The sequence below is a fragment of the Ranitomeya variabilis genome, chromosome 2 (genome assembly GCF_051348905.1).
Source record: "Ranitomeya variabilis isolate aRanVar5 chromosome 2, aRanVar5.hap1, whole genome shotgun sequence".
NCBI classification, from domain to species: Eukaryota; Metazoa; Chordata; class Amphibia; order Anura; family Dendrobatidae; genus Ranitomeya; species Ranitomeya variabilis.
The window spans coordinates 445,370,296-445,397,668 of NC_135233.1; the positions used below are offsets into that span (position 1 = coordinate 445,370,296).

General features: G+C 41.5%; 1 protein-coding gene across 4 annotated transcripts in view; it reads right to left on the bottom strand.

The window, feature by feature from the left end:
- NELL1 (neural EGFL like 1) overlaps positions 1-27,373 on the bottom strand; it is a 988,017-nt gene that overhangs the window by 369,773 nt on the left and 590,871 nt on the right. For all 4 annotated transcript variants that reach the window (XM_077287196.1, XM_077287197.1, XM_077287195.1 and 1 more), the window contains one exon: positions 3,531-3,653. In XM_077287196.1, coding sequence (XP_077143311.1) covers positions 3,531-3,653 — 123 coding nt within the window. The remainder of the gene's footprint in view (positions 1-3,530; positions 3,654-27,373) is intronic.

Consider the following 27,373-nt stretch of genomic DNA (forward strand, 5'->3'; position numbering starts at 1 on the left):
AATATTACTCTGAATCTGCACCCTACTATTCATCTGTCTCCACAACCTTCATGCACACGATAACTGCACTTGATACTTGACTATTGCACTTAAACACATGGGCTGATGACCGGATCATGCAGCTTTATATGAAAATCCCTATTTATTATAATTGCCAGACCTGAAATAACAAGCACTTTTCACCTATTGTGTCCCCCCATTTCCTTGTAGATTGTAAGCTTGCGAGCAGGGACCTCACTCCTAGTGTCACTGTTTAAATTGTCTTAACTTGTATTGAATTTATTGTCTGTACATGTCCCCACTTAATTGTAAAGTGCGGCGGAATATGTTGGCGCTATATAAATAAAAATTATTATTATATTATTATTATTGTACAGGAGGAGGTGAGCTGTGACATCACCTATTGTGAATGGTGGATCCTGTGTTATCTACTGTATATGGTGTTGTTATTAGTCATTGTACAGGAGGAGGAGGTGAGCTGTGACATCACCTATTGTGAATGGTGGATCCTGTGTTATCTACTGTATATAGAGGTGTTATCAGTCATTGTACAGGAGGAGGAGGTGAGCTGTGACATCACCTATTGTGAATGGTGGATTCTGTATTATCTACTGTATATAGAGGTGATATCAGTCATTGTACAGGAAGAGGAGGTGAGCTGTGACCACCTATAGAGGTGTTATCACTCATTGTACAGGAGGTGGAGGAGGTGAGCTGTGACATCACTTATAGAGGTGTTATCACTCATTGTACAGGAGGAGGAGGTGAGCTGTGACATCACCTATTGTGAATTATGGATCCTGTTATCTACTGTATATAGAGGTGTTATCAGTCATTGTACAGGAGGAGGAGGAGGTGAGCTGTGAAATCACATATTGTGATTGGTGGATACTGTGTTATGTATTTTATACATAGGCATTACCTTTCATTGTAATCCTTTCTATGAAGATAATGAGTCTGCTGAAAGTCTGTACGGAACAGGGGTGTGAATCTGGTATTAGCCGTAAAAATTACAAGATTATATATATATATATATATATATATATATATAATTATTATTGTTTATTGTTATAGCGCCATTTATTCCATGGCGCTTTACATGTGAGGAGGGGTATACATAATAAAAACAAGTACAATAATCTTAAACAATACAAGTCATAACTGGTACAGGAGGAGTGAGGACCCTGCCTGCGAAGGCTCACAATCTACAAGGGATGGGTGAGAATACAGTGGGGGAGGATAGAGCTGGTCATGCAGCGGTTTGGTCGATCGGTGGTTACTGCAGGTTGTAGGCTTGTCGGAAGAGGTGGGTCTTCAGGTTCTTTTTGAAGATTTCAATGGTAGGCGAGAGTCTGATGTGTTGTGGTAGAGGGTTCCAGAGTAGGGTGATATGCGAGAGAAATACATATACAGTATATACATATATATATATATATATATATATATATATATATATATATATATATATTTAACAGACTTTTAATTTTCCAAATCACAACACATTTATCATAAAAACCTGATTGATACAATTGTTCATTTTCTGATGACATAGCCCTTTTAGTAGAGAAAAAGATAAAGTGGATGACAAGCAACAAGACGGATAGCGACCACCCTACCCATAAAGAAGAAGCCTTAGGACCCCATTTCCTGCCCTATAATTGCAGATTTTGCAGGATTGCTCTTCATGGAGTCTCCAGGAGCCACAATTTGATTAAAAACAACATTTAAAAAATTGATTCCCGAAGATCAATTCACTGGACTGGAAAGATCCTTTAAGTCCTTGTTATCTCGCAGACATTTCCTCCACATGAAGAAAATCTATCGCTACCGACAAACGCACTTCACATATGAAAAGCTCATGATGGCGTCTTCATGGCCACTTCTTTAGTGAAGCCGTGATAAGTTCTTTTATGTTTTGGTCATTAAAGACACAACATCTACTGCTATTATCTCCACTTATGGCAATGTACTAACACATCGAGCCAATCTACCTCAATGTAAGGTTACGTTCCATGACAATAAGGAGCAATTTACACTGTTTTTCCAGTTTTTTGTAAGTGAAAAATATCCACTTCTGTAACTTTCTTATATACTTTAATAACCAATTCTCCAAGGTTTTCCTCCCAGCTTGTAATCAGTTAAATTAAGCCATCACTTCTTACATGGAACAGATGGAAACCTGTCCTGACCTGGACGTTCTTTGCTTAAAGGGATTATCCAATTTAGTAACTCATCTGTATTAAGGGTCCTCTGATTGATTCTTATCAGAGTGGGGATCAGTTACAAAGAGCGTTTTTTACTTTGGATGACCCATTGTGTAATACCCTGTTTTTCCTGTGGGAGTGCTGCAGGGGAATGTAAAGCTTATTGTAAATTTTACCCTTGAGATTACAGGCAACAAAGTTTTTATAGAAATTTTTCCCTTTAAATGGAGTTTTTCATACAAATGGAACAAATCAACAATTACAGGGTAGGTGATACATTTCTAATCATCATCCCTCATTCTTACTCACCCACTAAACTACATCAAGGAAATGTTTGAATGGAGCATCCAATGCCGCTCTATGGGTGTTATGTAAAGAGCCATCACACCAATTAAATTAATCCAACTGTAGCGGTCTAGGGGTCTTGAAACCCACTTCTAGTAATCTATGAAATAGTGACTGATAGGACCCGCAGTAATCAAATATTTGTTACGTATCCTATGGATAGGTACACAATCAAGACTGAGGTGCCAAAAGCCCAGGAATGACTGACTCCGGGGTGCCCAATCTTAAGATATATGCAAATATTTCATAACAAATTCAGCTATGCTTTTATATAATAATTCACTGGGTAGTTTGTTAAATGACTGATGTTGGCTTTGTACATAATCAAGTGTATTGTGCCAAGTACTGCTGATGCCCACTACTGCAGAGGGGCCCACCAGAGGATTCACCTGCTCTCCTATGGGCCAGTCGAAGCCTGGATAGGTAATAAATGTGATTAGTGGGAAAACCTTTTTACGATAGGGCTACATATGCTTTTAAAAGTTGATGATTTCATTCATTAATTGCAAGCAGTGAAGTATGAGAAAAAAAGTACAGGAAGTCGTAAAATGTTTCACTATATAAAGATTAAGTTTTATGTTCACGGCATTGAGACAAGTCGAGAATTATACTGGTCGGAGGAATTAGTCAAAGGAGAATAGTATCAACTTTGTGAGTCCAGCCGTAAGTTTTGTTCATTTTATTTTAGGATTATACAGCCATTGTGGCATGGATTTTAAGAATAAGCACATCCGCCTCATGAGGTCTAAGAGGTATATTTGATAATGTATGCAGTGTGTATGGTGCAATCTGATGACAGATCCGTTTTAAGAGCCCAGTTATGAAGTCTAGGCTATGGGGACAACTAATAAAAAAAAAAAAAAAAAAAAAAAAAAAAAAAGGAACTGACCAAACTAAAGCTGTAACTACGTAAGTATAGGAAGTAAGTAAGCAAAGTTTAGCCCAAAAAATCCACTAATATCAGGGGAAGCTGAGGCCTACCTCGACAGATGGTGCCATTTCCTACATATCCAGGTTTGCAAGTACAACTGTGCCCCTCGACCGAGTTTGTGCAAATGGAGTTCTCATCACAGCTGCTTTGTCCATTGCCGCATTCATCGTGTTCTGCAGGAAAAGAAGAAAGGAAAGATTATAGTATAAATATAAAAGACACATAAAGCATTGCCACATCCAGCAGCCACTGGACCCACAATGGTACAGGTCTTCAGCTGAGATAGGACCCCCAATAGAAGCCCCTGACTCCAGTATTGTCGCTGGTAACGATCCCATTACAAGTCTCTAGAATCCAGCATAATTAAGGGATTGTCTGGGAAGTTCAAAAAGTTGTCAAGCAGCATAAAAAAATGCCCAACTTAGGCCTCTTTCACACTTCAGTTGTTTGGCGTCAGTCACTTCCGACATAGTGACGGATCGACGGATCCGTCACAATTGTTGAGAAAACGGTTCCAACGGATCCATTTTTTTGACGGATCCGTTACTTGGGGGTTGTCTGGGAAAAGTATCTACTTTTTGGAGCATGCGCAATTGAAAAAACGGATTGGGGCGACGGATCCGCCGAAATGGCGGTCGCGACGGATCCGTCGCCCATAGGCGGCCATTCTATGGAATGACGGACGCGACGGATCCGCCGCGAACCGTCATTTCGGCGTTGACAAAAAACGTTTCAATGTCCGTCTATGTCTAGACAACGTCCGCCAAATTTCGACGGATCCGTCGCATGACGGATGGAACTGACGACCATCCGTCACAATCCGTCGCCAATGCAAGTCTATGGGAAAATAACGGATCCGCCAAAAAAAAAATGACGGATCCGTTATTTGAGGAAACTGGCGGTTTTAGACTGACGCCAAACAACTGAAGTGTGAAAGAGGCCTTACCAGCTGACGGCCCCTCACTCCACAGCCATTGCTCTTGTGATCGGCACCCGGTCCTGCAATGATTACATCATTTACATAATTCATGTGATAGCTGCAGCCAATCACTGGCCTCAAAAATAAAAACTAAAATGTACAGCACTTGGCTGCCGAGACCAGTGACTGGCTGCAGCTGTCATATGATGGGTGTGATGTAATTGCTGCAAAACTGGTGAGGATAACAGCAATAGAGCACTAGGAGAAGTAACAGGTAAATAGTGGTACTGTTATTCACAATAAATAAAACTGCTATTGATCAACTTCCACTGGAAACTCCTGGACAACAAAGCTATGAAAAACTTTGTGCTACATCTTGGTAATTTAATTAGTGTCTATTGATACAGTAGTATAGAAGTTATATTCTTGTACATAGAGGCAGTATTATAGTAGTTATATTCTTGTACATAGGCGCAGTATTATAGTAGTTATATTCTTGTATATAGGGCAGTGTTATAGTAGTAATATTCTTGTACATAGGTGCAGTATTATAGTAGTTATATTCTTGTACATAGGAGCAGTATTACAATAGTTATATTCTTGTACGGAGGGGCAGTATTATAGTAGTTATATTCTTGTACATAGGAGCAGTATTATAGTAGTTATATTCTTGTACATAGGGGCAGTATTATAGTAGTTATATTCTTGTACATAGGGGCAGTATTATAGTAGTTATATTCTTGTACATAAGGGAAGTATTATAGTAGTTATATTCTTGTACATAGGGGCAGTATTACAGTAGTTATATTCTTGTACATAGGGGGCAGTATTATAGTAGTTATATTCTTGTATACAAGAGCAGTATTATAGTAGTTATATTCTTGCACATGAGGGCAGTATTATAGTAGTTATATTCTTGTACATAGGGGCAGTATTATAGTAGTTATATTCTTGTACATAGGGAGCAGTATTATAGTAGTTATATTCTTGTACATAGGGGCAGTATTATAGTAGTTATATTCTTGTACATAGGGGGCAGTATTATAGTAGTTATATTCTTGTACATAGGAGCAGTATTATAATAGTTATATTCTTGTACATAGGAGCAGTATTATAGTAGTTATATTCATGTACATACACGCCAGTAGTATCATAATATAACATGTAGATCCAGCTTATTAAATTTAGGACTGAGCACCATGAGCCCTACACACAACGATTGTGTACAGTCTGCTTATGATCCCAGAATGGCTCCCAGTGTTGCTTGGGTAGATGACAGATTTTAAACAGTAATGGAATATACTCTGGATTCTGGAAGTTACATAGAAAAATGTCCATAAAAGCCATTCTGTTAATGATACAGTGTAATTATACCGATAACATAATGCTGTGGAAGGCACAGGGAAGTATGTGCACTTAACGACACGCCGGCCCCTCTTCACTTTACTGCTCGTGAACATTTTATGATGCAGTTTTGCTACTAATGGTTTTTCTTACTCCAGAACAGTTATTCTGCATTAAACTAAAATGGCCTAATTTATTTCTGTTGAATAATATCTATTTGTCGAAATTGGCAAAATAACAAAATAGAAAAACAGAAAAAGAAAAAGAGTTTTGTTTACCCACATGACATTTTAATGAGCCTGCCGGTCCGGAATATACGGACATTTTTTTCAAAGACACAAATGAGTAAGAAAAAATAGACATTTGGGGTAAACATTAATTTATTTCTGTTCACTGTAGGCAGGAGCTTAAATCTGCGAGTTGGCAAAGCTCCGGATAGGTTATGATGCAAGACGACAATCTGATATACCACGTAATAAAAACACAACTCTCCAACTGTTCGTCTCAGCTCGGCGCTGCCTCTGTTTATGAAGGCATAAAATGCTAAGTTGCTTTAGCAAGAGATAAAATCGATACAATATTGGTGCAACAGAAAAAAAAATAGGAAAAACCTAATTAGAACATTTTATTTATTTATTTTTTTAAGAGCCCCCCAAGTTTATACACACATGTCAATACTTATAGATCCGCCTGTCTGCAGTTAAAGATTTCCTATTTTATATTTTGCAACAAAAAGATAAAAAGTATATAAAAAAAATAAAATTAAAATTTGTTTTTAACAATAAAAAAATATATATATTTTCTTTCCATTAGTTGGTTCTCTTCATATATTTCCTTGGGGTAACAATATAATTGAATTATTGCAAGGTCCATGTTTGGGCTGCGATTTCCTTATTGGCCTCAGATCTCCTCCAGACCAACCAGAGATACAGTGCCTTGAAAAAGTATTCATTCCCTGTGAACTTTTCCACATTTTTCCATGTTACACCCACAAACCTAAATGTATTTTATTGAGATTTTAAGTGATTAGATCTTAAGATTTTAATTATAGTCAAAATCATATGAAAAAAACCTCAGTATAAAATTCCTTTTTATTATTAAAAACAAGGCAACAACCCCACCTACAGTGAACAACAGAAAACAAAACCAACAAAACAATAGTGCTCAAAACAGATAAAAATAAGACTAATGGGGAAACCTATATCACCCTATAAAAGGCACCTATACTGTCCCTGCCTGGCTGCGAAGGTAGACACCCTAGCGGGAGCGTTATGGCGCCCCCGCTCAACGATGACTCTCCCTACGGGCCCTGGTAAGCCCTGCAGCCACTGATGAAGGCCCCTGCCCAGACACTAAAGGGTCCTCTAGCACTATACAGATGAATACTATGCTATGGATTGCCTATTTCCCCAGAAGCAAAAAGCTATATAAGAACACATATGGCGATAGATATGCATCAACTAAGATTTTAATTATAGATCTGAAAATTGTGAAGTGCATTTGTATTCATCCCCCCTGTAGTCTGATACCCCTACATAAATTCCTGAGGGACCAAGTGCCCTCAGGAGTCACATAATGAGTACATTGTGTCATCCTGTGTGTAATCTCTTCTCAATATAACTACAGCTGTTCTGTGAAGTCCTCAGAGATTTTTGTGAGAATATTAAGGATAAAACTGCATCATGAAAACCAAGGAGCCCACCAGACATGTCAGGGATAAAGTTGTTGAGGACAATAAAGCAGCGTTAGGTTATAAAACAAATAGCCCAAGATCTAGACATCTCTTGGTGCACTGTTTTATCCATCATCCAAAAAATGGAAGGAATCAATAAGGAATCTCAGAGACAAATTACACATGTGAGTCTTAGGGTACTGTCTCACAGTGGCACTTTGATCGCTACGACGGCACGATCCGTGACGTTCCAGCGATATCCATACGATATCGCAGTGTCTGACACTTTACTGCCGGCCGTAAAGTGAAAGCAGAGCACAGCGGTTACGTCACCGCTGTGCTCTGCTTTCACTTTACGGCCGGCAGTCAGTCAGTGCGGGAAGCAGACGGCAAGGGACCTGACGGACACCGGAATGTGAATATGTACTGTTTGTTTTTTTTTACATTTACGATGGTAACCAGGGTAAACATCGGGTTACTAAGCGCGGCCCTGCGCTTAGTAACCCGATGTTTACTCTGGTTACCCGGGGACCTCGGCATCGTTGGTCGCTGGAGAGCTGTCTGTGTGACAGCTCCCCAGCGACCACACAACGACTTACCAACGATCACGGCCAGGTCGTATCGCTGGTCGTGATCATTGGTAAATCGTTTTGTGTAACGGTACCCTTAATGTATAGTTATAACAGATGGTGACATAATCTGTTATTTATCAGCGAGAATGTATATATTCACCACCACATGTGTACACAGGACATAAAATGGGGCATATCGGCTAGGATAAATGGCATAAAGAGAGAAAAAAAGAATTTTTGAAGCCCAAAGTACGGTAAGTGAAGAAAATATAACTATTAATTACAAAAAATACATTAAAATAATAATAATAATCTTTATTTTTATATAGCGCTAACATATTCCGCAGCGCACACATTATCATAAGGCGCAAGTTTGAACAAATAACCAGGGAAGAAATGGACGCAATACACAAGGGACAAGCTGAGATCACATGCTGGAGTTAAATAGTAGCAGCAGGGTGTATTACAATATCATAAATTGTAAATGATAAAATGTGCCTATGTACATGCTTAATATAGCATAGTAATGAAAGGATGCTGCAAGTTAATAGAGAACCAAGATGCAGCAGGCAATTGAAGATGTGTCAGAAGGTATTAATCAAGTAAGGTTTTTAAAGTGCATGTGCATGTAATACCATATTAAGGCTATAGGGCAGCCTGGTGTATATCAAGGTAGTCACTATAGTAGAGAAACAACTTGCTGCCCTATATACCAAACTGCCCTATATACCAAACTGAATAGTACTTGCTATGGAGTGAAAGGATGGGTCATCAGCTGCCCCGTGGATGTGTCCACCCCGACGCGCGTTTCGGCATTTGCCTTCATCAGGGGTTCACAACAAAAGACGCATGGTCACTATGGAGGAGCTGCAGAAATCCACAGCTCAGGTGGGAGAATCTATCCACAGGACAACTATTAGTCGTATCCTCTACAAATCTGGCCTTTATGGAAGAGTGGAAAGAAGAAAGCCATTTTTGAAAGCAAGCCATAAGAAGTCCTGTTTGAAGTTTGCAAAAGTCACGTAGAGGACACAGCAAGCATGTGTAGGAAGGTGGTCTGGTCAGATTAGGCAGAAGGAGAAATTTTTGGGCTACATGCAAAACGCTATGTGGAAAACGAAGGCTGCACATCACCCTGAAAACACCATTCACACCATCACACATGACGGTGGCAGTATCCTGCTGTAAGTAAGCTTTTCTTCAGCAGGGACAGGGAAGCTGGTCAGAGTTGATGAACGGTGCTAAATACAGGCTGTTGAATTTGGGTTGGGAGACTCACAGATGGTCCAGAAATTGTGGGCCATGTAAGGACCATGAAACTTGGGACATGACTGATTATCAAGAGTGAAAACAAAGGTTTTTAGAACTGCCCTTCAGTCCGACAGCCCCAAATGGAGAATCCCCTTTAATATTTCCTAATAGGGTGTAAAAATGGGTGTTAAAACAAGACAGCCCGACCGATAACATTTTATTTAGCTGTTCATATGTATAAAAAATGTTCAATTTCATCCCATACTGATTTGATTGAAAGTTTTTCTGATGTTATGAGTGGAGGAACTTTTTTTTTTTTTAGATTTTTTTTCCTCTCTAAACTATTTATCTTTTTCATTGTTGCTGATGTTTGTTCTGAGAGTAAGGCACTGGGCACCGCTGAGACAATATAACAAAGCAATGCCACGATGAGCTGGTATGTAACTCGGCTGCCAGGGATCCAGCCACGGACAATGATTTACTATTTGTTCCTTGGAAACACAGCTTTCATCTCAAGGTTAGAGTTAACATTTTGAACATTTTTTGAGCAATGATTTTTCTTATAAAAATAAAAAATCTAGAACAAAGCGTCATTCACTTCAGTGCTCCCATCCCCCTCCCAACTCCTCAGTATTCAGAGATCATAATCTAGGCAGGGGCTGATACATGACAAATAAAAAAAAAAAAATCACCCATTTTTCCATTGCATTCTTTCACGTATAATAAAAATGAAGCTATTTTGTAAATAGACTTCATCTCAGATCTCCTACCACTTTGTGTATTCAGCTATTATGCAGACTTGTGCGTCTCCCATGGCAACAGACTACAAAACAAACCCTGAGTAGTCTGATCCTGCAGCCATGTACAGCATTACTCTATTTTACACTTCTTGGTAAGCCACAGACAGTAAAAATGGAGGGAAGTAACACATGTTGTTTGTAACTATAGTGACACATAGGATTGCGTCAGTGCTGTATACAAAAAGTAGTAGGATCATCTTATTCAAGACCAATTGCTGCATCTGCTTTTTTGCTTGCACAAGAGCAGACAGCCATTATCTGACACTGCAGGCCTGTGATGGACCCGTATACAGGTGGCAAGTGGCTGCTACCTAGATTTCTTGAGCAGTCACCATCTTATAGGCAGCAATGACCTATTAAATACAAATTGCCTCTTCAGATATGTAGAGGACTTGAACTGTAGCGCCCCCTATTGGTAGCCAAGTCAATATTGACCCTTTAACGAGCCTTGTCTCTTGACTTAGAATAAAAGCCAAACCAGAATCTTTATTTGCAGACACATGTTTCGGGATGCTTGCTCCTCCTCAGTGCAAAACAGGAGATCTGATTTGGCTGCATGGCTTATTAGTCAACCAAAACACGTTTAAGAATTCGTTTTTAAAAGGGTCTGGATTGTATAACAGTGACCCTAGGTAGGGAATTGTACCCTGAATACGCGGAAACTCCAGCTGTCCCTGACAATAGGGGAGTAACTATAATAGGTGCTGGGGTTGCATTTGTACCTGGGCCCAAAAAGCCCCCTTTCTATTAAAAACCTATGATATTTGGGGGCCCTGTTGGAGATTTTGCCCTGGGGCCCACAAGCATCAAGTTGCGGCGCTGCTGACGATCCCACTGCGATTCCTTCTCTTCCATCAGTCATCTGACTACTGGAGCTGATGGGTCACGTCCTGTACATGCAAACGTCACCACTGAGACTCATGATTGGCTAACTTATTGAAGGGGGATCATCCCTATAGGACTGGCCTAGAGAAGGAGAGGACTACCGGAGTGGTGTTACCGAACCGACCAGGATTGAAGAAATTCCTATATTCTTTATTTCCTACTTTACGGCCAATTTTGTCCAATCCCGGAAACTCCTATAACAACTTGACAGAAGAGGACGACTCAAGAACTGTTATTTGCTGGGGAACCTATTTTATTGCAGATTGAAATTTCTTTGTGAAAATGTTTTCAATTGACCCAACGTCGGGAAAACAGACTATTTTTTTTTCTTCTTACAACGATTCCAATTCAGCAAAGCCGCTCATTGCAACTTCTAATTATCTGTAATCATAGAGTGTGTGATGTTAAATGGATAAGCTGATAGAACAATAATGAAAGATTGTTTAAGCTTCATATGGGAGAAAATGGAAAATCTGACAAGTGGCGGCCGTACAAGTAATACCAGGAGGCGCTGATCCGTGGCGAGAAAATGACTGTTTATGAAGAGAGAACGCTCTTTACCATGGGAAGGAGCTCGTGTTATGCCACTGGTGAAATTAGCTGTCCATAATGATTTTTCAGGATCTACGGAGGCGACATCTGTATACATAACTCCCATTAGCATGTTTACACCCTAATGGCTGCATGCTGCGGGTCGCGTGGGGTCCCGGGGCTGCGGGTTGCATGTGGTCCTGGGGCTGTGGGATGAGCACCTTATCCATATAAACTATTAGAGCAAGTACACATTAAATAATGGTGGGTCCCTGCTCAGACCCCTTCACCTCTGCTGAAAAAGGAGAGACGTTCCGTAAAGGCAGCTTGCATTCCGCCAAAATTTCTGTGTGATACATTATTAATCTGGTAAGATACCATATAAAACAAAATTTTCTCCAACAGCAAATGCCTGGCCTCAGAAACATTTGCAGTTTGATGGAATCACTCTTTGTGAAAGGGAAGACATTGATGAGACAACCCCTTTAAATCTGCATAAAAGGTAACATTTGCATTACCTTGTCTATTGGGACACATCTTACGAAGAGAGCAATCACCGGAGAAGAACCTTATCTAAGGAGCAAGGCGAAAAGGAAGACCAGCAATGGCGGAGAACACCCTGGTGGACCTATCTAGGCTTGCACAAGATCGATCTTTCTACAAACCGTCCATCCATCAAGTCGCCATGGCTGGAGATCGAGCTGAAGGCCGCTACATAATAATAATAATAGAATAATATCACATTGTCATCTCCATTCACACACAAAGCAAAAAGTGAAATTATGCAGGAAAGATAAACATTTTAAAGACATGTCCACTCATTAAGGGATTGTCCCTGTAAAGGTATGGACTGGGTTGCCCTGTTCCTCTCCCTGAAGACAACAATCATGCAATGTAAATAATGTCATGTGTTTTATATATATATATATATATATATATATATATATATATATATAGTGTCATGTGAAAGTGAATTGTGTACTATTAATACAGTTATGTGACTTAGCAGCGGTATAGGACATAGGATAAGGACAATAGGTTTAGTATATACTGATAAAGGATAAGATATAGTTAATGTTTGGGGCTAGCCGACTGTGGGAGGGGGTTAGTGAGGTATGAAAAGTGACCCACTTCCTGGTAGTTATGAGCTAGGGAGGTGCAGTGACAAGGTCAAGTTCAAGTACAGTGGGGCTGCTAGGGCCAACATCGTTCCAGGCAGTGGGAGGCCATACAGATAACCCTTGAGGACATTCCTGTAACGTCAAGTGTGGAGGCTGATCAGCACATTGTGTCCTTTGGTGCACAGGGGAAGATGAACGCAGAACCGCGTGAAATAAAGGTGCCTGATCCCTAGTACACTGCTGAAGTGGACAGGAAATTGCGGAGTCTGACAGTCAGTGGGCTTAGGGATAGTCCAGGACGAACGAGTGGTAGGGCTGAAGAGGTGTTGTGCCAATGAAGCAAAAAATGTGAAGTGTTGTGCCCTATCCCTCATGTCACAACCTGATGAACTTGAACAGACCGATAAACATTTGCTTGTTGCAATGAAGTTGATGTCTCCTGAGTTATGCGCGGCAGCTCCTGAAGATGGAGGCCTGGAGACACGGAGGCCTAGAAGCGAGTGTGATGCACCCCACACCCTACCGCACACTGGGACTGAGACACTGTTTTCCTGTAAAGTGCCATAGCGCAAACGGACAGCAGCTCAGTCATGACCACCACTCTCAGCCACTTTACATCCCATTAACAAGATATATAACCTATTTAAGGGATACATGATAAATGCAGAGTAGCAGTCAAACGTTTGGACACATCTGTTCATACAATAGTTTTTCTTGTTCTTATTGGAATGTGCACATTGTACATTCAGACTGAGAGCAGCGAAACCATGAAAAAAACAGACAGAGAAACAAAGAGTCAAGAAACATGTGTGAACCCAACCAGAAGATATGTTACATGTGGGATTGCTCACAATGTCCCTTTTACTGATGACAGCCTTACACCTTCTTGTCAATTTCTGCGGCAGCTTCATCAGGTCGTCACCTGTAATGGCTTCCAACGGTCTTGTAGGAGGAGCTGAGCACTTGTTGGCTTCTTTGCCTTCACTCTACATCCAACTCATCTTAAACCAACTCACTGGCCTGAGAGGTCAGGGATTGTACACGCCGTCGTCTGACACAACCTCCATCCATCTTTTTCTTGGTCACATAGTCCTGACATTGCCTGGAGGTGATCATCGCTCTTCTCACAATGCTTTGCATTCTGGTAACATGTATGAGCAGTGAGGACTACATCATTTTCAATAATATTCCCTATGATACCTATTTATTCCAACAATCAGCTGCAATCACTAGCAAATGTTGTCAGCCATGGTTACATTACAGCAAGTAATAGAGGAGTCAAAATGGAGAAAACCTCTATAAAATCTATTTTCTTAGCATACCCTCTCACCTTCCAATGGGGAAGGGCGCCGGATATCCACCCTTTAACCTTCACTTTGGAGACAAAAGAACTGTATAAGTCCAAATCAGCTCAACATAAGAGAAAGAACAGCAAAATAATAGAAAGAACAGCAAAGTCATTCAAGCAAGAAGAAAGGAGTCTCCCTTTAAATCAGCAGCACAATCCCACCGCCGGTAATGGACGTCCCACCCAATGTTGATTTGGCTTGTGCGACCGAGACGAATATCAAAGACCTTGAGAAGCCTTTCCAGATGACTTTCTTTCACAGAAGAACTAGGCTGGAACGCATAAAGATTCCAGTATTATTCCCATTGATTTACTGTATAAAACGCGTTCAGCGATGCAGCACAAATATAGCATTGATCTAAGCGACGCTTTGTGTAAAAGGACGACAGACAAACAAGAGTAAAAGATACAGCCACGATAATAGCCGCAAGTTCACGTGTACCGGGGTTTGTTGTTTTAAAGACAGATTTAGGAAGTGATTGTCACTGGCTACAGTCACCTTGGAGGAGAGAATCAGTAATCAAAGAGACATCTCTCACATAAAGGGAGTACGTCTGCCCAAACTGACCCTATACACGAAACACAATATAGCCTAGCAGGACACATCGCCCCTATAAAACTCCCACCTTTAGTGCTCTAATTGCTGTCACCATTCTGCACCAACTTGGTGCACCCTGGGTGTTGCCAAGAGGCTCGGCGCACCCTGGGTATGGCCAAGAGGCTCGGTGCACCCTGGGTGCGGCCAAGAGGCTCGGTGCACCCTGGGTGCGGCCAAGAGGCTCGGTGCACCCTGGGTGCGGCCAAGAGGCTCGGTGCACCCTGGGTGCGGCCAAGAGGCTCTGTGCACCCTGGGTGTGGCCAAGCAGCCTGGTGCACCCTGGGTGTGGCCAAGCTGCTCAGTGCACCATTCCACCCATTTGTATTGCATGCTCTGCAGGCAGCGCCAGCTTACCTGCACTTTCTCTGCAGATATTGTTAATTTAAGGGAAAGCTGTGCTGTCAAAAATCAGTGAGGGAGGCGAGGACATGCAAAACCAATGGTCGGAGCAATACACTGAGCATTTTAGCCACACCCAGGGTGCACTAGATAATGCAAAGGCAGGCGTCCCAGATCCATAAAATGAATTCTTTATTTTAAAAAAATTAGAACATAGTATTAGGCAAAATCCTCAATAAACGTGGATGTGCATATCAGGCACTGACGGTCTAGCGACGCATTTTGATCTTAGAGATTGTCCTGTGGAGGGTGGTAGGAGTACTTACGGTAAAATGGTTGATCCATCCACTCTTCATGTTCCAGAATTTATATTAAAGTACCACTAAACTTAAAGAGCAAACAGGAGATCACTGTTTGTCAGTCTCATTATGGACAGAAGATGGTTCAGGAGAAGTGAGATAAGAGTCACAGACTGAGATACACACCGTAAATGAACAAATGAACCAAAATTTTTAATGAAACCCAACTGCAAAAATTCTGTTGAAGATATCCAAATTCTTGAAGATAATATGACAATCTATATATATATAATTGTCTAAGGGTCACTTCCGTCTTTCTGTCCTTCTGTCTGTCTGTCTGTCACGGATATTCATTGGTCGCAGCCTCTGTCTGTCATGGAAATCCAAGTCGCTGATTGGTCGCGGCAAAACAGCCACGACCAATCAGCGACGGGCACAGTCCGGCGGAAAAATGGCAGCTCCTTCCTCCCCGCAGTCAGTGCCCGCTCCATACTCCCCTCCAGTTAGCGCTCACACAGGATTAATGGCTGCGTTACACCGCGGTATAACGCACTCCCTTAACGCTGCTATTAACCCTGTGTGACCAACTTTTTACTATTGAGGCTGCCTATGCAGCCTCAATAGTAAAAAGATCTAATGTTAAAAATAATAATAAAAAAAAAAAAAAAAATCGTTATATACTCACCGTCCGTCGGCCCCCGCATCCAGAACCGGCCTTTACCGCTCCTCGCGATGCTCCGGTGACTGCTCCATGCATTGCGATCTCACGAGATGATGACGTGCGGTCATGCGCAATGCACTCTTGAGACCGGAGTGCGCGAGGAGCGTCGGTAACCTCTTCTCCTGGATCCGGCCGCTTCTCCTGGATCCAGGGGCTCCTGAAGGTGAGTATATAACTATTTTTTATTTTAATTCTTTTTCTTAACAGGGATATGATGCCCACATTGCTATATACTCCGTGGGCTGTGCAATATACTACATGGACTGGGCAATATACTACGTGGCTATGCTATATACTACATGGCTGTGCGATATACTACGTGGGCTGTGCGATATACTACGTGGGCTGTGCGATATACTATGTGGGCTGTGCGATATACTACGTGGGCTGTGCGATATACTATGTGGGCTGTGCGATATACTACGTGCCTGTGCGATATACTACGTGGGCTGTGCTATATACTACGTGGGCTGTGCGATATACTACGTGGGCTGTGCGATATACTACGTGGCTGTGCTATATACTGCGTGGGCTGTGCTATATACTGCGTGGGCTGTGCTATATACTGCTTGGGATGTGCTATATACTGCGTGGGATGTGCTATATACTGCGTGGGATGTGCTATATACTGCGTGGGCTGGGCAATATACTACGTGGCTGGGCAATATACTACGTGGCTGGGCAATATACTACGTGACTGGGCAATATACTACGTGACTGGGCAATATACTACGTGACTGGGCAATATACTACGTGACTGGGCAATATACTACGTGGCTGGGCAATATACTACATGACTAGGCAATATACTAAGTGGCTGGGCAATATACTACGTGACTGGGCAATATACTACGTGGCTGGGCAATATACTACGTGACTGGGCAATATACTACGTGACTGGGCAATATACTACGTGACTGGGCAATATACTACGTGACTGGGCAATATACTACGTGACTGGGCAATATACTACGTGGCTGGGCAATATACTACGTGGCTGGGCAATATACTACGTGGCTGGGCAATATACTACGTGGCTGGGCAATATATTACGTGGTTGGGCAATATACTACGTGACTGGGCAATATACTACCTGGCTGGCCAATACACTACGTGGCTGGCCAATATACTACGTGGCTGGGCAATATACTACGAGGACATGCATATTCTAGAATACCCGATGCGTTAGAATCGGGCCACCATCTAGTATGTTATATACATGTACTATTACTATTTATTTATTTACTTACAGCAGGGCATTTGTTCATTTTATTTTTCTTCCAAGGTATATTAGAAAAAATGTGGCCAAACCTTATTATCTATGTGATGTCCAAACTCTGGAGAACAGATGTTAGGAAATATAGGGATTGAGCATGTTCGATTTCAATATGCCCAATCCTCATAAGATAAAACAAGGAGTCTGGCAGCGACTTATTCTCCTATCCCTTTGCCTAAAAATACATAACATATTCTCCATTCACCTGTATAGTGGATTCAGTAAAAATAGCTGTCATATAAATGAGCTTTTGGCCGGCAGCTATGTGAAAAGTTAGTTAAATAAAAAGCTGGGTGCGTCACCACTTTCTTCTCCTAAAAAGCCTATGTATACAAAAAAAAAAAGTTAAAATAAAGTTTGGAAAAAATTAGATTAAAAAAAATAAAACAATGCCCAATTTATTCTTGAGTATTGCTGGAAGCTGGGAGGATTGTCCACCTGTGATATTCAATATAATGGTAATATCATCTGGCAAATCAGTAAAAAAAAAAAAAAAGGTCCAGCAATGAGAGAATATTACAGGGAACGCTATTCACTCCAGTCTGTCCCTACACATTGATATCTAGAAATGTCCTTCATGCAGGAAACCAAAGACGAGAAATACACAAAAAAGCACCGCAGATTAAAATGATGTCTTATCTACACGCCCACATCCCGCCGGCATCACAAAGCCCCCCACATCAATGATATTTACAATTCCGGTATATCCGATTGAATCAATCTTTACAAGTGTTCCCTATAAATATTCATCAGACACGTCATGCATATTAAGCACCCGGCAGCTCGAGTGCTGAGAATGAAGGGACGCGTATAGATCTGCTACATACATCCAGTGCAGGAATAATACAGCATTACAAGGCTGGGGATCAATCAATGGCCGACCATGTAAGATACGAATGAGTTTGGCCAAATGAAACTTCCTTGGCTTTATCTGCCATCGAATGCGGCAAAAAGAGGAAAGACTTTTGTGACATCATAGTCCCAATGGGACAAAGGTAATATCTTTGTGAGACAATATCTAAATACTTAAAGGGGTTGTCTGGGATTTTAATATTGATGGTCTATCATTAGGATAGGTCATCAATGGCTGATTGGTGGGAGTGCAACACACAGCACCCCCTATCAGCTGTTCCCGGTGGCAGTCGGAACGGCACGGAATAGTGGCCGCAGCCGGGTACCGCACATCCTCTCTGATTAATCTGAATTGGGGTTAGATATGCAGTACCTGGCCATGGCCACTATACAGTAGATGGAGCTGTGCTGTTCAGCTCCGCAACTGAGCCAAGAGCAGCTGATCAGGGGTGCTGTGTGTTGCATCCCCCATCGATCAGACATTGGTGACCTATCCTAAGGATATCCCCTATAATAGACAGGTCTCACCTCTGTGATTCCCACCGACTTCGAGAATGTATCAACGTCAGGAATGAAGAAGACGACACACAGACGCATCTCTCCTTTCTTCATTCACTTTTATGGAGAGCTCCAAAAATTGTAGCATTATTACTAACCTCTAAGCCAATTTATGTAAGTAATAAACAAATATGAGTAATCACATCAAAAAGGGAGAAAAGCTTTTTTGCAGTCTCTGTGAAGAGCAGACTTGTTACATTGTTCCTTTACTAAATGGATGACATACAGATACAATGTTGCTATAAGACAATGCTACATTTAGTTGGTTGCCACATGCGACTTCTGCAGTTTTGAGAAGACTTTCTGTAAACCTGGTTCAGAGAAGCAAAATATGATTGAAAGACTTTGATTTATTTGCACATCAGTATAAAAAAAAACCTACACAGCGTATAAATAATGCTAACACTCACCCAGCGGATGTTAGATTAATAAACAGACCTGTACGCTTATGTTATGTCAAAACACTGAATTAATTCCAAATGATTTATAGCCGCTTTCCTCGGCACAAGACACAGACAATAAGTAATGATGAGTAAGTAATAATGCGCTATTTGAGTATTAAGGAAATATGATCCACAATGGGATGAGTGTTGTGCAGGTTTGTTAAGCTTGTTATACATGAAAACGTGTCTATTTAGAAAGCACCGAATGAGAAGCCAACAAAATTCTACAAGTTAAAATGCATTAATCACCGCACTCCAGAGCTGACACTGCGGGGAGATCTACTGCTCACACTGCCTGGCCAGATAAGAAACTGACTATTATGCTGCACTAAATAGGGTGACAACTTAAAGGAACAGGGATCCAATGGAGAGGCCGACAACAATATGTCCAAAATATTTACATAACAGAAACAGGTCAATCTGAAATTTTAAAGAAAAAGCCTACATACAATAATATTGCCCCTATGTACAAGAATATAACTACTATAATACAGATCTTATGTACAAGAATATAACTACTATAATACTGCTCCTATGTACAAGAATATAACTACTATAATACTGCCCCTATGTACAATAATATAACTACTATAATACTGCTCCTATGTACAAGAATATACACTCACCGGCCACTTTATTAGGTACACCTGTCCAACTTCTTGTTAACACTTAATTTCTAATCAGCCAATCACATGGCGGCAACTCAGTGCATTTAGGCATGTAGACATGGTCAAGACAATCTCCTGCAGTTCAAACCGAGCATCAGTATGGGGAAGAAAGGTGATTTGAGTGCCTTTGAACGTGGCATGGTTGTTGGTGCCAGAAGGGCTGGTCTGAGTATTTCAGAAACTGCTGATCTACTGGGATTTTCACGCACAACCATCTCTAGGGTTTACAGAGAATGGTCCGAAAAAGAAAAAAAATCCAGTGAGCGGCAGTTCTGTGGGCGGAAATGCCTTGTTGATGCCAGAGGTCAGAGGAGAATGGGCAGACTGGTTCGAGCTGATAGAAAGGCAACAGTGACTCAAATCGCCACCCGTTACAACCAAGGTAGGCCTAAGAGCATCTCTGAACGCACAGTGCGTCGAACTTTGAGGCAGATGGGCTACAGCAGCAGAAGACCACACCGGGTACCACTCCTTTCAGCTAAGAACAGGAAACTGAGGCTACAATTTGTACAAGCTCATCGAAATTGGACAGTAGAAGATTGGAAAAACGTTGCTTGGTCTGATGAGTCTCGATTTCTGCTGCGACATTCGGATGGTAGGGTCAGAATTTGGCGTAAACAACATGAAAGCATGGATCCATCCTGCCTTGTATGGAGCATCTTTGGGATGTGCAGCCGACAAATCTGCGGCAACTGTGTGATGCCATCATGTCAATATGGACCAAAATCTCTGAGGAATGCTTCCAGCACCTTGTTGAATCTATGCCACGAAGAATTGAGGCAGTTCTGAAGGCAAAAGGGGGTCCAACCCGTTACTAGCATGGTGTACCTAATAAAGTGGCCGGTGAGTGTAACTACTATAATACTGTCCCTATGTACAGGAATATAACTACTATAATACTGCCCCCTATGTACAAGAATATAACTACAATAATACTGCTCCTATGTACAAGAATATGTCTACTATAATACCGCTACTATGTAAAAGAATATAACTACTATAATACTGCCCCTATGTACAAGACTATAACTACTATAATATTGCCCATATGTACAGGAATATAACTACCATAATACTGCCCCCTATGTACAAGAATATAACTACTATAATACTGCTCCTATGTACAAGAATATAACTACTATAATACTGCCCCCTATGTACAAGAATATAACTACTATAATACTGCCTCTATGCAGGGCCACCATCAGGGCATTACAGCCATGACTGGTGTATGGGGCCCGGTGGGCAGAGGGGGCCCGCATCGGCCCAGTCTCATCTGCTCACCGGGCCCCCCCTACAGGCGTTGCGGCTCGCACATCAATAGTTAACAGCCGCCAGCCAGTCGGAGGCTGGCAGCTGACTTGAGCCGCAGTGCGTGCTTCCCCTGCGTGGAGGGAGTGAGCTTCGCCCGCCGCAGGAGCACGGCTAGGTAAGAACTCGTGTTTTTTTTTGTTTTTTTTTTGAGAGCGGCGATCCAGGGGGCCCCGGGGCAGAATGAGTGGACACGCTGGGGCAGAGATGCTGGACATGCTGGGGCAGAGATGCTGAACACACTGGGGCAGAAATGCTGGACACACTGGGGCAGAAATGCTGGACACACTGGGGCAGAGATGCTGGACACACTGGGGCAGAGATGCTGGACACACTGGGGCAGAGATGCTGGACACACTGGGGCAGAAATGCTGGACACACTGGGGCAGAAATGCTGGACACACTGGGGCAGAGATGCTGGACACACTGGGGCAGAGATGCTGGACACACTGGGGCAGAGATGCTGGACACACTGGGGCAGAAATGCTGGACACACTGGGGCAGAAATGCTGGACACACTGGGGCAGAGATGCTGGACACACTGGGGCAGAGATGCTGGACACACTGGGGCAGAGATGCTGGACACACTGGGGCAGAGATACTGGACACACTGGGGCAGAGATACTGGACACTCTGGGGGCAGAGATGCTGGACACTCTGGGGGCAGAGATGCTGGACACTCTGGGGGCAGAGATGCTGGACACTCTGGGGGCAGAGATGCTGGACACGCTGGGGCAGAGATGCTGGACACGCTGGGGCAGAAATGCTGGACACACTGGGGCAGAAATGCTGGAGAAACTGGGGGCAGAAAAGCTGGAGAAACTGGGGGCAGAAATGCTGGAGACACTGGGGGCAGAAATGCTGGAGACACTGGGGGCAGAAATGCTGGAGACACTGGGGGCAGAAATGCTGGAGACACTGGGGGCAGAAATGCTGGAGACACTGGGGGCAGAAATGCTGGAGACACTGGCATGAATGTTGACACGGGGCAGAATGAAAGACATGGGGGCATGATTGGAGACACTGGGGGCAGGATTGGAGACAGATCGTGCAGGATCATGGGGCAGGATGGATATGATGGAGACAGATTGGGCAGGATGGGGAGATCATATGGGGCGATCATAGGGGCAGGATGGGGAGATCATATGGGGCGATCATATGGGGCAGGATGGGGAGATCATATGGGGCAGAATGGATACTCATGAGGGCAGGATGGTAGAACATATGGCTGGAGCCAAGAATGAGACACACAGGGGCCAGGTTGGGGAATATTATTATTACCATATGAGCTAATTAAGGGATATTATTACTGCAGTGACGTATTTATTTTATTTTTTGAGTATACTGTTTTAAATGGGGGTGCGGTCCTGTTACTGTGTAGAGTGATACTATGTCGCCTTTTTTTCTTCATGTGGTGTAATGTAGAAGTTGGGAAAAATTAAGTAATGTGTTCTGCAAGCGGAGCTCGAGATAACTGTTATTTCCTGCAGAGACGAGTCCTGGCTGGAAGAAGTGACGGCGGTTTGTGCTGGATGAAAGTTGAAAAATGAAGGACTTCACTTAGAGACGTCACTGGTGAGTCAGTGTGTTACCTATACACTGACACTATACACTATATACAGAGCTCCTGTGTATAATATCACCAGTGATCACTGTATTACCTGTACACAGACACTGCATACTAAGTACAGATCTCCTGTGTATAATGGCACTTATGGTGATGGTATTGGGTGTTTTTTTTTTTTATTACTGATCAATATTGTAGTATTCGGTCACTTTGTGGTGGTAATATGTGGTCTGGTCATGGTGCGGTGGTATTTGTCCCTTGTATGTGCTATTTGGTCACTATGTGTTAATATGGCGTCTGGTCATGGTGTTGCGGTATTTGTTCCTTTATGTGATGTTATTCGATCATTGTGGCGGTAATATGTGGTCTTGACATGGTATAGCGGTATTTGTTCCTTGTATGTGATATTATTGGTCATTTTAAAAATTGAAAAATAAATAAAAATATACCTAAATTGTATTGCATATTTTAACAAATATTTAATAGGTTACATCAGAGTAGGGCCCAGCCAAAAGTGTCTACTGTGTTATGGTGGCGGCTTAAAAAATCTTTTGGCCAAAACAAAAGCTGCCGGCTATATGTGTGATCTGGTGATGGGAAGTGTTAATGTGTGATAGGTGAGAAGTGGGGTTTTTCCAAGAGAGAGCGGTGGGACTGTGGACAGTTCGAGGGGTGGAGCGTGGAGGCGGGGCTGGGGTGGAGCCTGGGCGGAGTCTCAAGGGGGCCCAAAAAAATTTGCCAGTATGGGGACCCGAAATTTCTAGTGGCAGCCCTGCCTCTATGTACAAGAATATAACTACTATAATACTGCCCCCTATGTACATGAATATAACTACTATAATACTGCCCCCTATGTACAAGAATATAACTACTATAATACTGCCCCCTATGTACAAGAATATAACTACTATAATACTGCCCCCTATGTACAAGAATATAACTACTATAATATTGTCCCTATGTACAAGAATATAACTACTATAATACGGCTTCCTATGTACAAGAATATAACTACGGTACTATAATACTGCTCCTATATACAAGAATATACTACTATAATACTGCTCCTATGTACAAGAATATAACCACTATAATACTGCCCCCTATGTACAAGAATATAACTACTATAATACTGCCCCCTAAGTACAAGAATATAAGTACTATAATAGTGCCCCCTATGTACAAGAAAATAACTAGTATAATACTGCCCCTATGTACAAGAATATGACTACTATAATACTGCTCCTATGTACATGTATTGCCGTTTTAAAAAAGGTATTTCACTCCATAAATTGAGTGTGGAGAACCTTGATGACTCGGCTAATCTGGCAGGCTTTCTTTATGCGATGTCAGAGTATAACATATATATTATACACATTACCTTTGTCTGGGGGGCACGGACCCCTTACCTGACCTGCTGACAAGACTGCTTCTGCTGTTGCTGATCTTCAGATAGTGTTCCCCTTTAACCAGCCCCATAATGACCCTATTAAATTCCATTTTGATATTCATCTCTCCTGACATGAGCAGCCTATGACTCGCCACTTGTTCTCTTAGCTTGGTATAAAAGGAAATTAATTGGTAGGTGGTAACGTTTATCCAGTGACCCCTCTACAATCTCGTGTAGAGAGAATGGTTGAAATCCTATAGAAAAGTGTGTCAAAAGCAAAAAATTTACGCGCTTGAATATTTTACACAGACTTAAAAAAAAAATAACACTGGGCTAATTATTATGAATATTTTTCCCTCATTAAAAATTCAGCTTGATTCCCAATTAGCGGCAGGCGAGCACACAGGAGTCCACCATCATATTCCCAGTCTGCTTTGTGTATATACAGTAAAGTCAGTTTCTCATCGCGCATTCATTCATTATAGATGCAATGAGGAAATATGCAAATAACATGTGATAATTACTTTAGAGAATTAAGACTGGTCGCTACATCGGTTCCGAACACGTTGGGGCAGAGATGATTATTAATGAGATAATTAAATGTTGCACTCCCGGGTCTGGCAGAACGCTGAAAATCCAATCCATATCCCATTAGGACCAGTCTTGTATTGCAACACATAAAGGGTAAAGTAAAGGGGAACATTTCTTTGTAAATGTAGCAAGAAGGAGCCCGTTAAAAGGTTTGTCCTGGACTTACACATGGAAGAGGATAGGACATCAGTATGTAAACCCTTAACAACCCCTTTAAATTAATGTAAACTAATGAGATCAACCTGCTCAGGGCTGCTCCATACATGCAGTGCACACTGGGCGAAGGCCGTCCCCTAGATGCAGTGCCAGGTACTCATCAGGGTTCACCACCTGCTGCTGCTGCCTTGATGATCAACTGATTTAATCTTATGTCATCCAATGATAAATTAGCCATTCCTGCTTATCCACTGGTTTACAAATATGATCCCTGATGAGCTAGTGGTTTAATAAATAATAGTCCTGGTGGTCTAGTGGTTAATTAATGCATTGATTCCACAACATTATAGCTGGATAATTCATATATTTAATGCTGCAGTGGTTTGTAATTTATTATTTCCCTGATGGCCTAGTGAATATATTTAACATTGGGGTTGTTGATAATTAATTAATCTTCTAATAATCTAATGGTACAATAAATGATTAGACAGATGGGTTAGTGGTTCTATTTCATAATAGTAATCTGTCTGATTGTCTAGTGGCATAATAATAGACCTGATGGGCTAGTGATATAATAAATAATACACCTAGTGGGATAGAGATAGAATAAATAATATACCTAATAGGCTAGTGATTTAAAAGTATAATCGATAATACGCCTAATGGGTTAGTGATACAATAAGTAATACACCTAATGGTTAAATGATATAATAAATAGTACATCTGATGGGCTAATGATAGCACAAAGAATACATCTAATAGGAGGACAATATAAGAAAGAATAAAAGTATAGTACTATAATAAAGGAGACACCTGATAGGCTAATAATATAATACATGACATACCCGATGTGCTACGTACATAAAGAGGGGTATAATAATAAGTAATATAATTAATAATATACTAGATGGGTTACTTATATAACAAATTATGGTATAATAATACAGCTGATGGGCTAGCAATATAATAAATATAATATACCTGCCTGATAATCCAATAAAGAATACACCTGACGTGCTACTGGTATAATAAAGAATGGTCTATTAATAATAATAGTAATAATAATAATAATACACCTGATGGTCTAGTGGTATAATAAAGAATGGTATAATAATAATAACATAATTCTGATGTGCTAGTGTTATAATAATAATAATACATCTGATGAGCTAGTGGTATAATAAAGACTGGTATAATAATAATAGTACACCTGATCGGCTAGTGGTATAATACAGAATAACAATAACAATAATGCACTTGATGGACTAGAGCTATAATAAAGAATGGTCTAATAATAATAATATAATTCTGATGTGCTAGTGGTATAATAATAATAATAATACACCTGATGGGCTAGTGGTATAATATAATAATAATAATAATAATAATAATAATAATAATAATAATAATAATAATAATAATAATGCACCTGATGGGCTAGTGGTATAATAAAGAATTGTCTAATAATAAAAATAATAATAATATTATTATTATTATTATTATTATTATTATTATTATTAATAATAATAATAATAATAATAATAATAATAATGAACGTGATGAGCTAGTGGTATAATAATGAGTGGTCAATAATAATAATACAATAATTCTGATTTGCTAGTGGTATAGTAATAATAATACATCTGATAGGCTAGTGGTATAATGTATAATAATAATAATGCACCTGATGGGCTAGTGGTATAATAAATAATAAATAACAAACCCGGTAGATAAGGGTTACTGTTAGTAATCAGGTACCCTGGGTGTCTAGGGGACGCACTAGTAGCTAGACACAAAAAGATACAAGAACCGATAGATTCTTTTAAACTCGTTGAGTAGGGGCGCCACTGCGCAGGAATAGGGTGCCAACCTCTGCGATAGGTAGGAGCAAGGTTAGGGAGGGCCTTTCAGGGATATTGATAGCTGCACCTGCAGCGCCCCAGAGTCCTGGTCATTGCAGTACGTCTGATGGCACTAAAGGAGTTCACCTGACCAGGTATCACAGTCACACATTACACTTCACACTCCGGCCACCAGGGGGAGCAAAGGGTTCTATGTATTAGGCCACTCCTCACACTCTGGTAAAACTGGGGGTTGGATAGGAAGTTAGGGAGAAGCTGACTGGGTTTTGCCCAGGTAACACCTAGTGAGAGAAGAGGTTACTTGGGAAGATCCAGGGGGGTCCCTGTCAGGGGTGGGATCCTGGCAGAGGCCTAGCGAAAAGGACAGATCGTTACGGAGCCGCGCCTGCACTTCATTGCGGCGGCATCCTAAGAAAGGACAAGAAGCGAAGTATATTGTGGAGAAGTGAGAAACGAGATCACAGCACAAAGGCGATAGAACCAGTAGGAGTCGTGCCCCGAGATCGGCAACATCCTACTGAGGCGTGTAGCCGGTGGCCGGAACGCCGAGGAAGTATTGGGCTCTACGCATTACTTCAAACCAACGGCAGGGCAGTTAATTATAGGTTGGCTGCCTCACCTAAATCACCTAATGAAGACAACGGAGGCAATTGTGGGAGAGGGGCATCTCTAGGGTCCCTATAAAATAACTCCAGGCCTTCCCCGTCATACGGGTGCGTCCTATCCATATCATCTGGGGGACGGAGAGAAAGAACAGAAACATACACGACAGTTGTGAGGACTATCCCGTGGTGCTCAGCAGGGAAGTACTACAACACC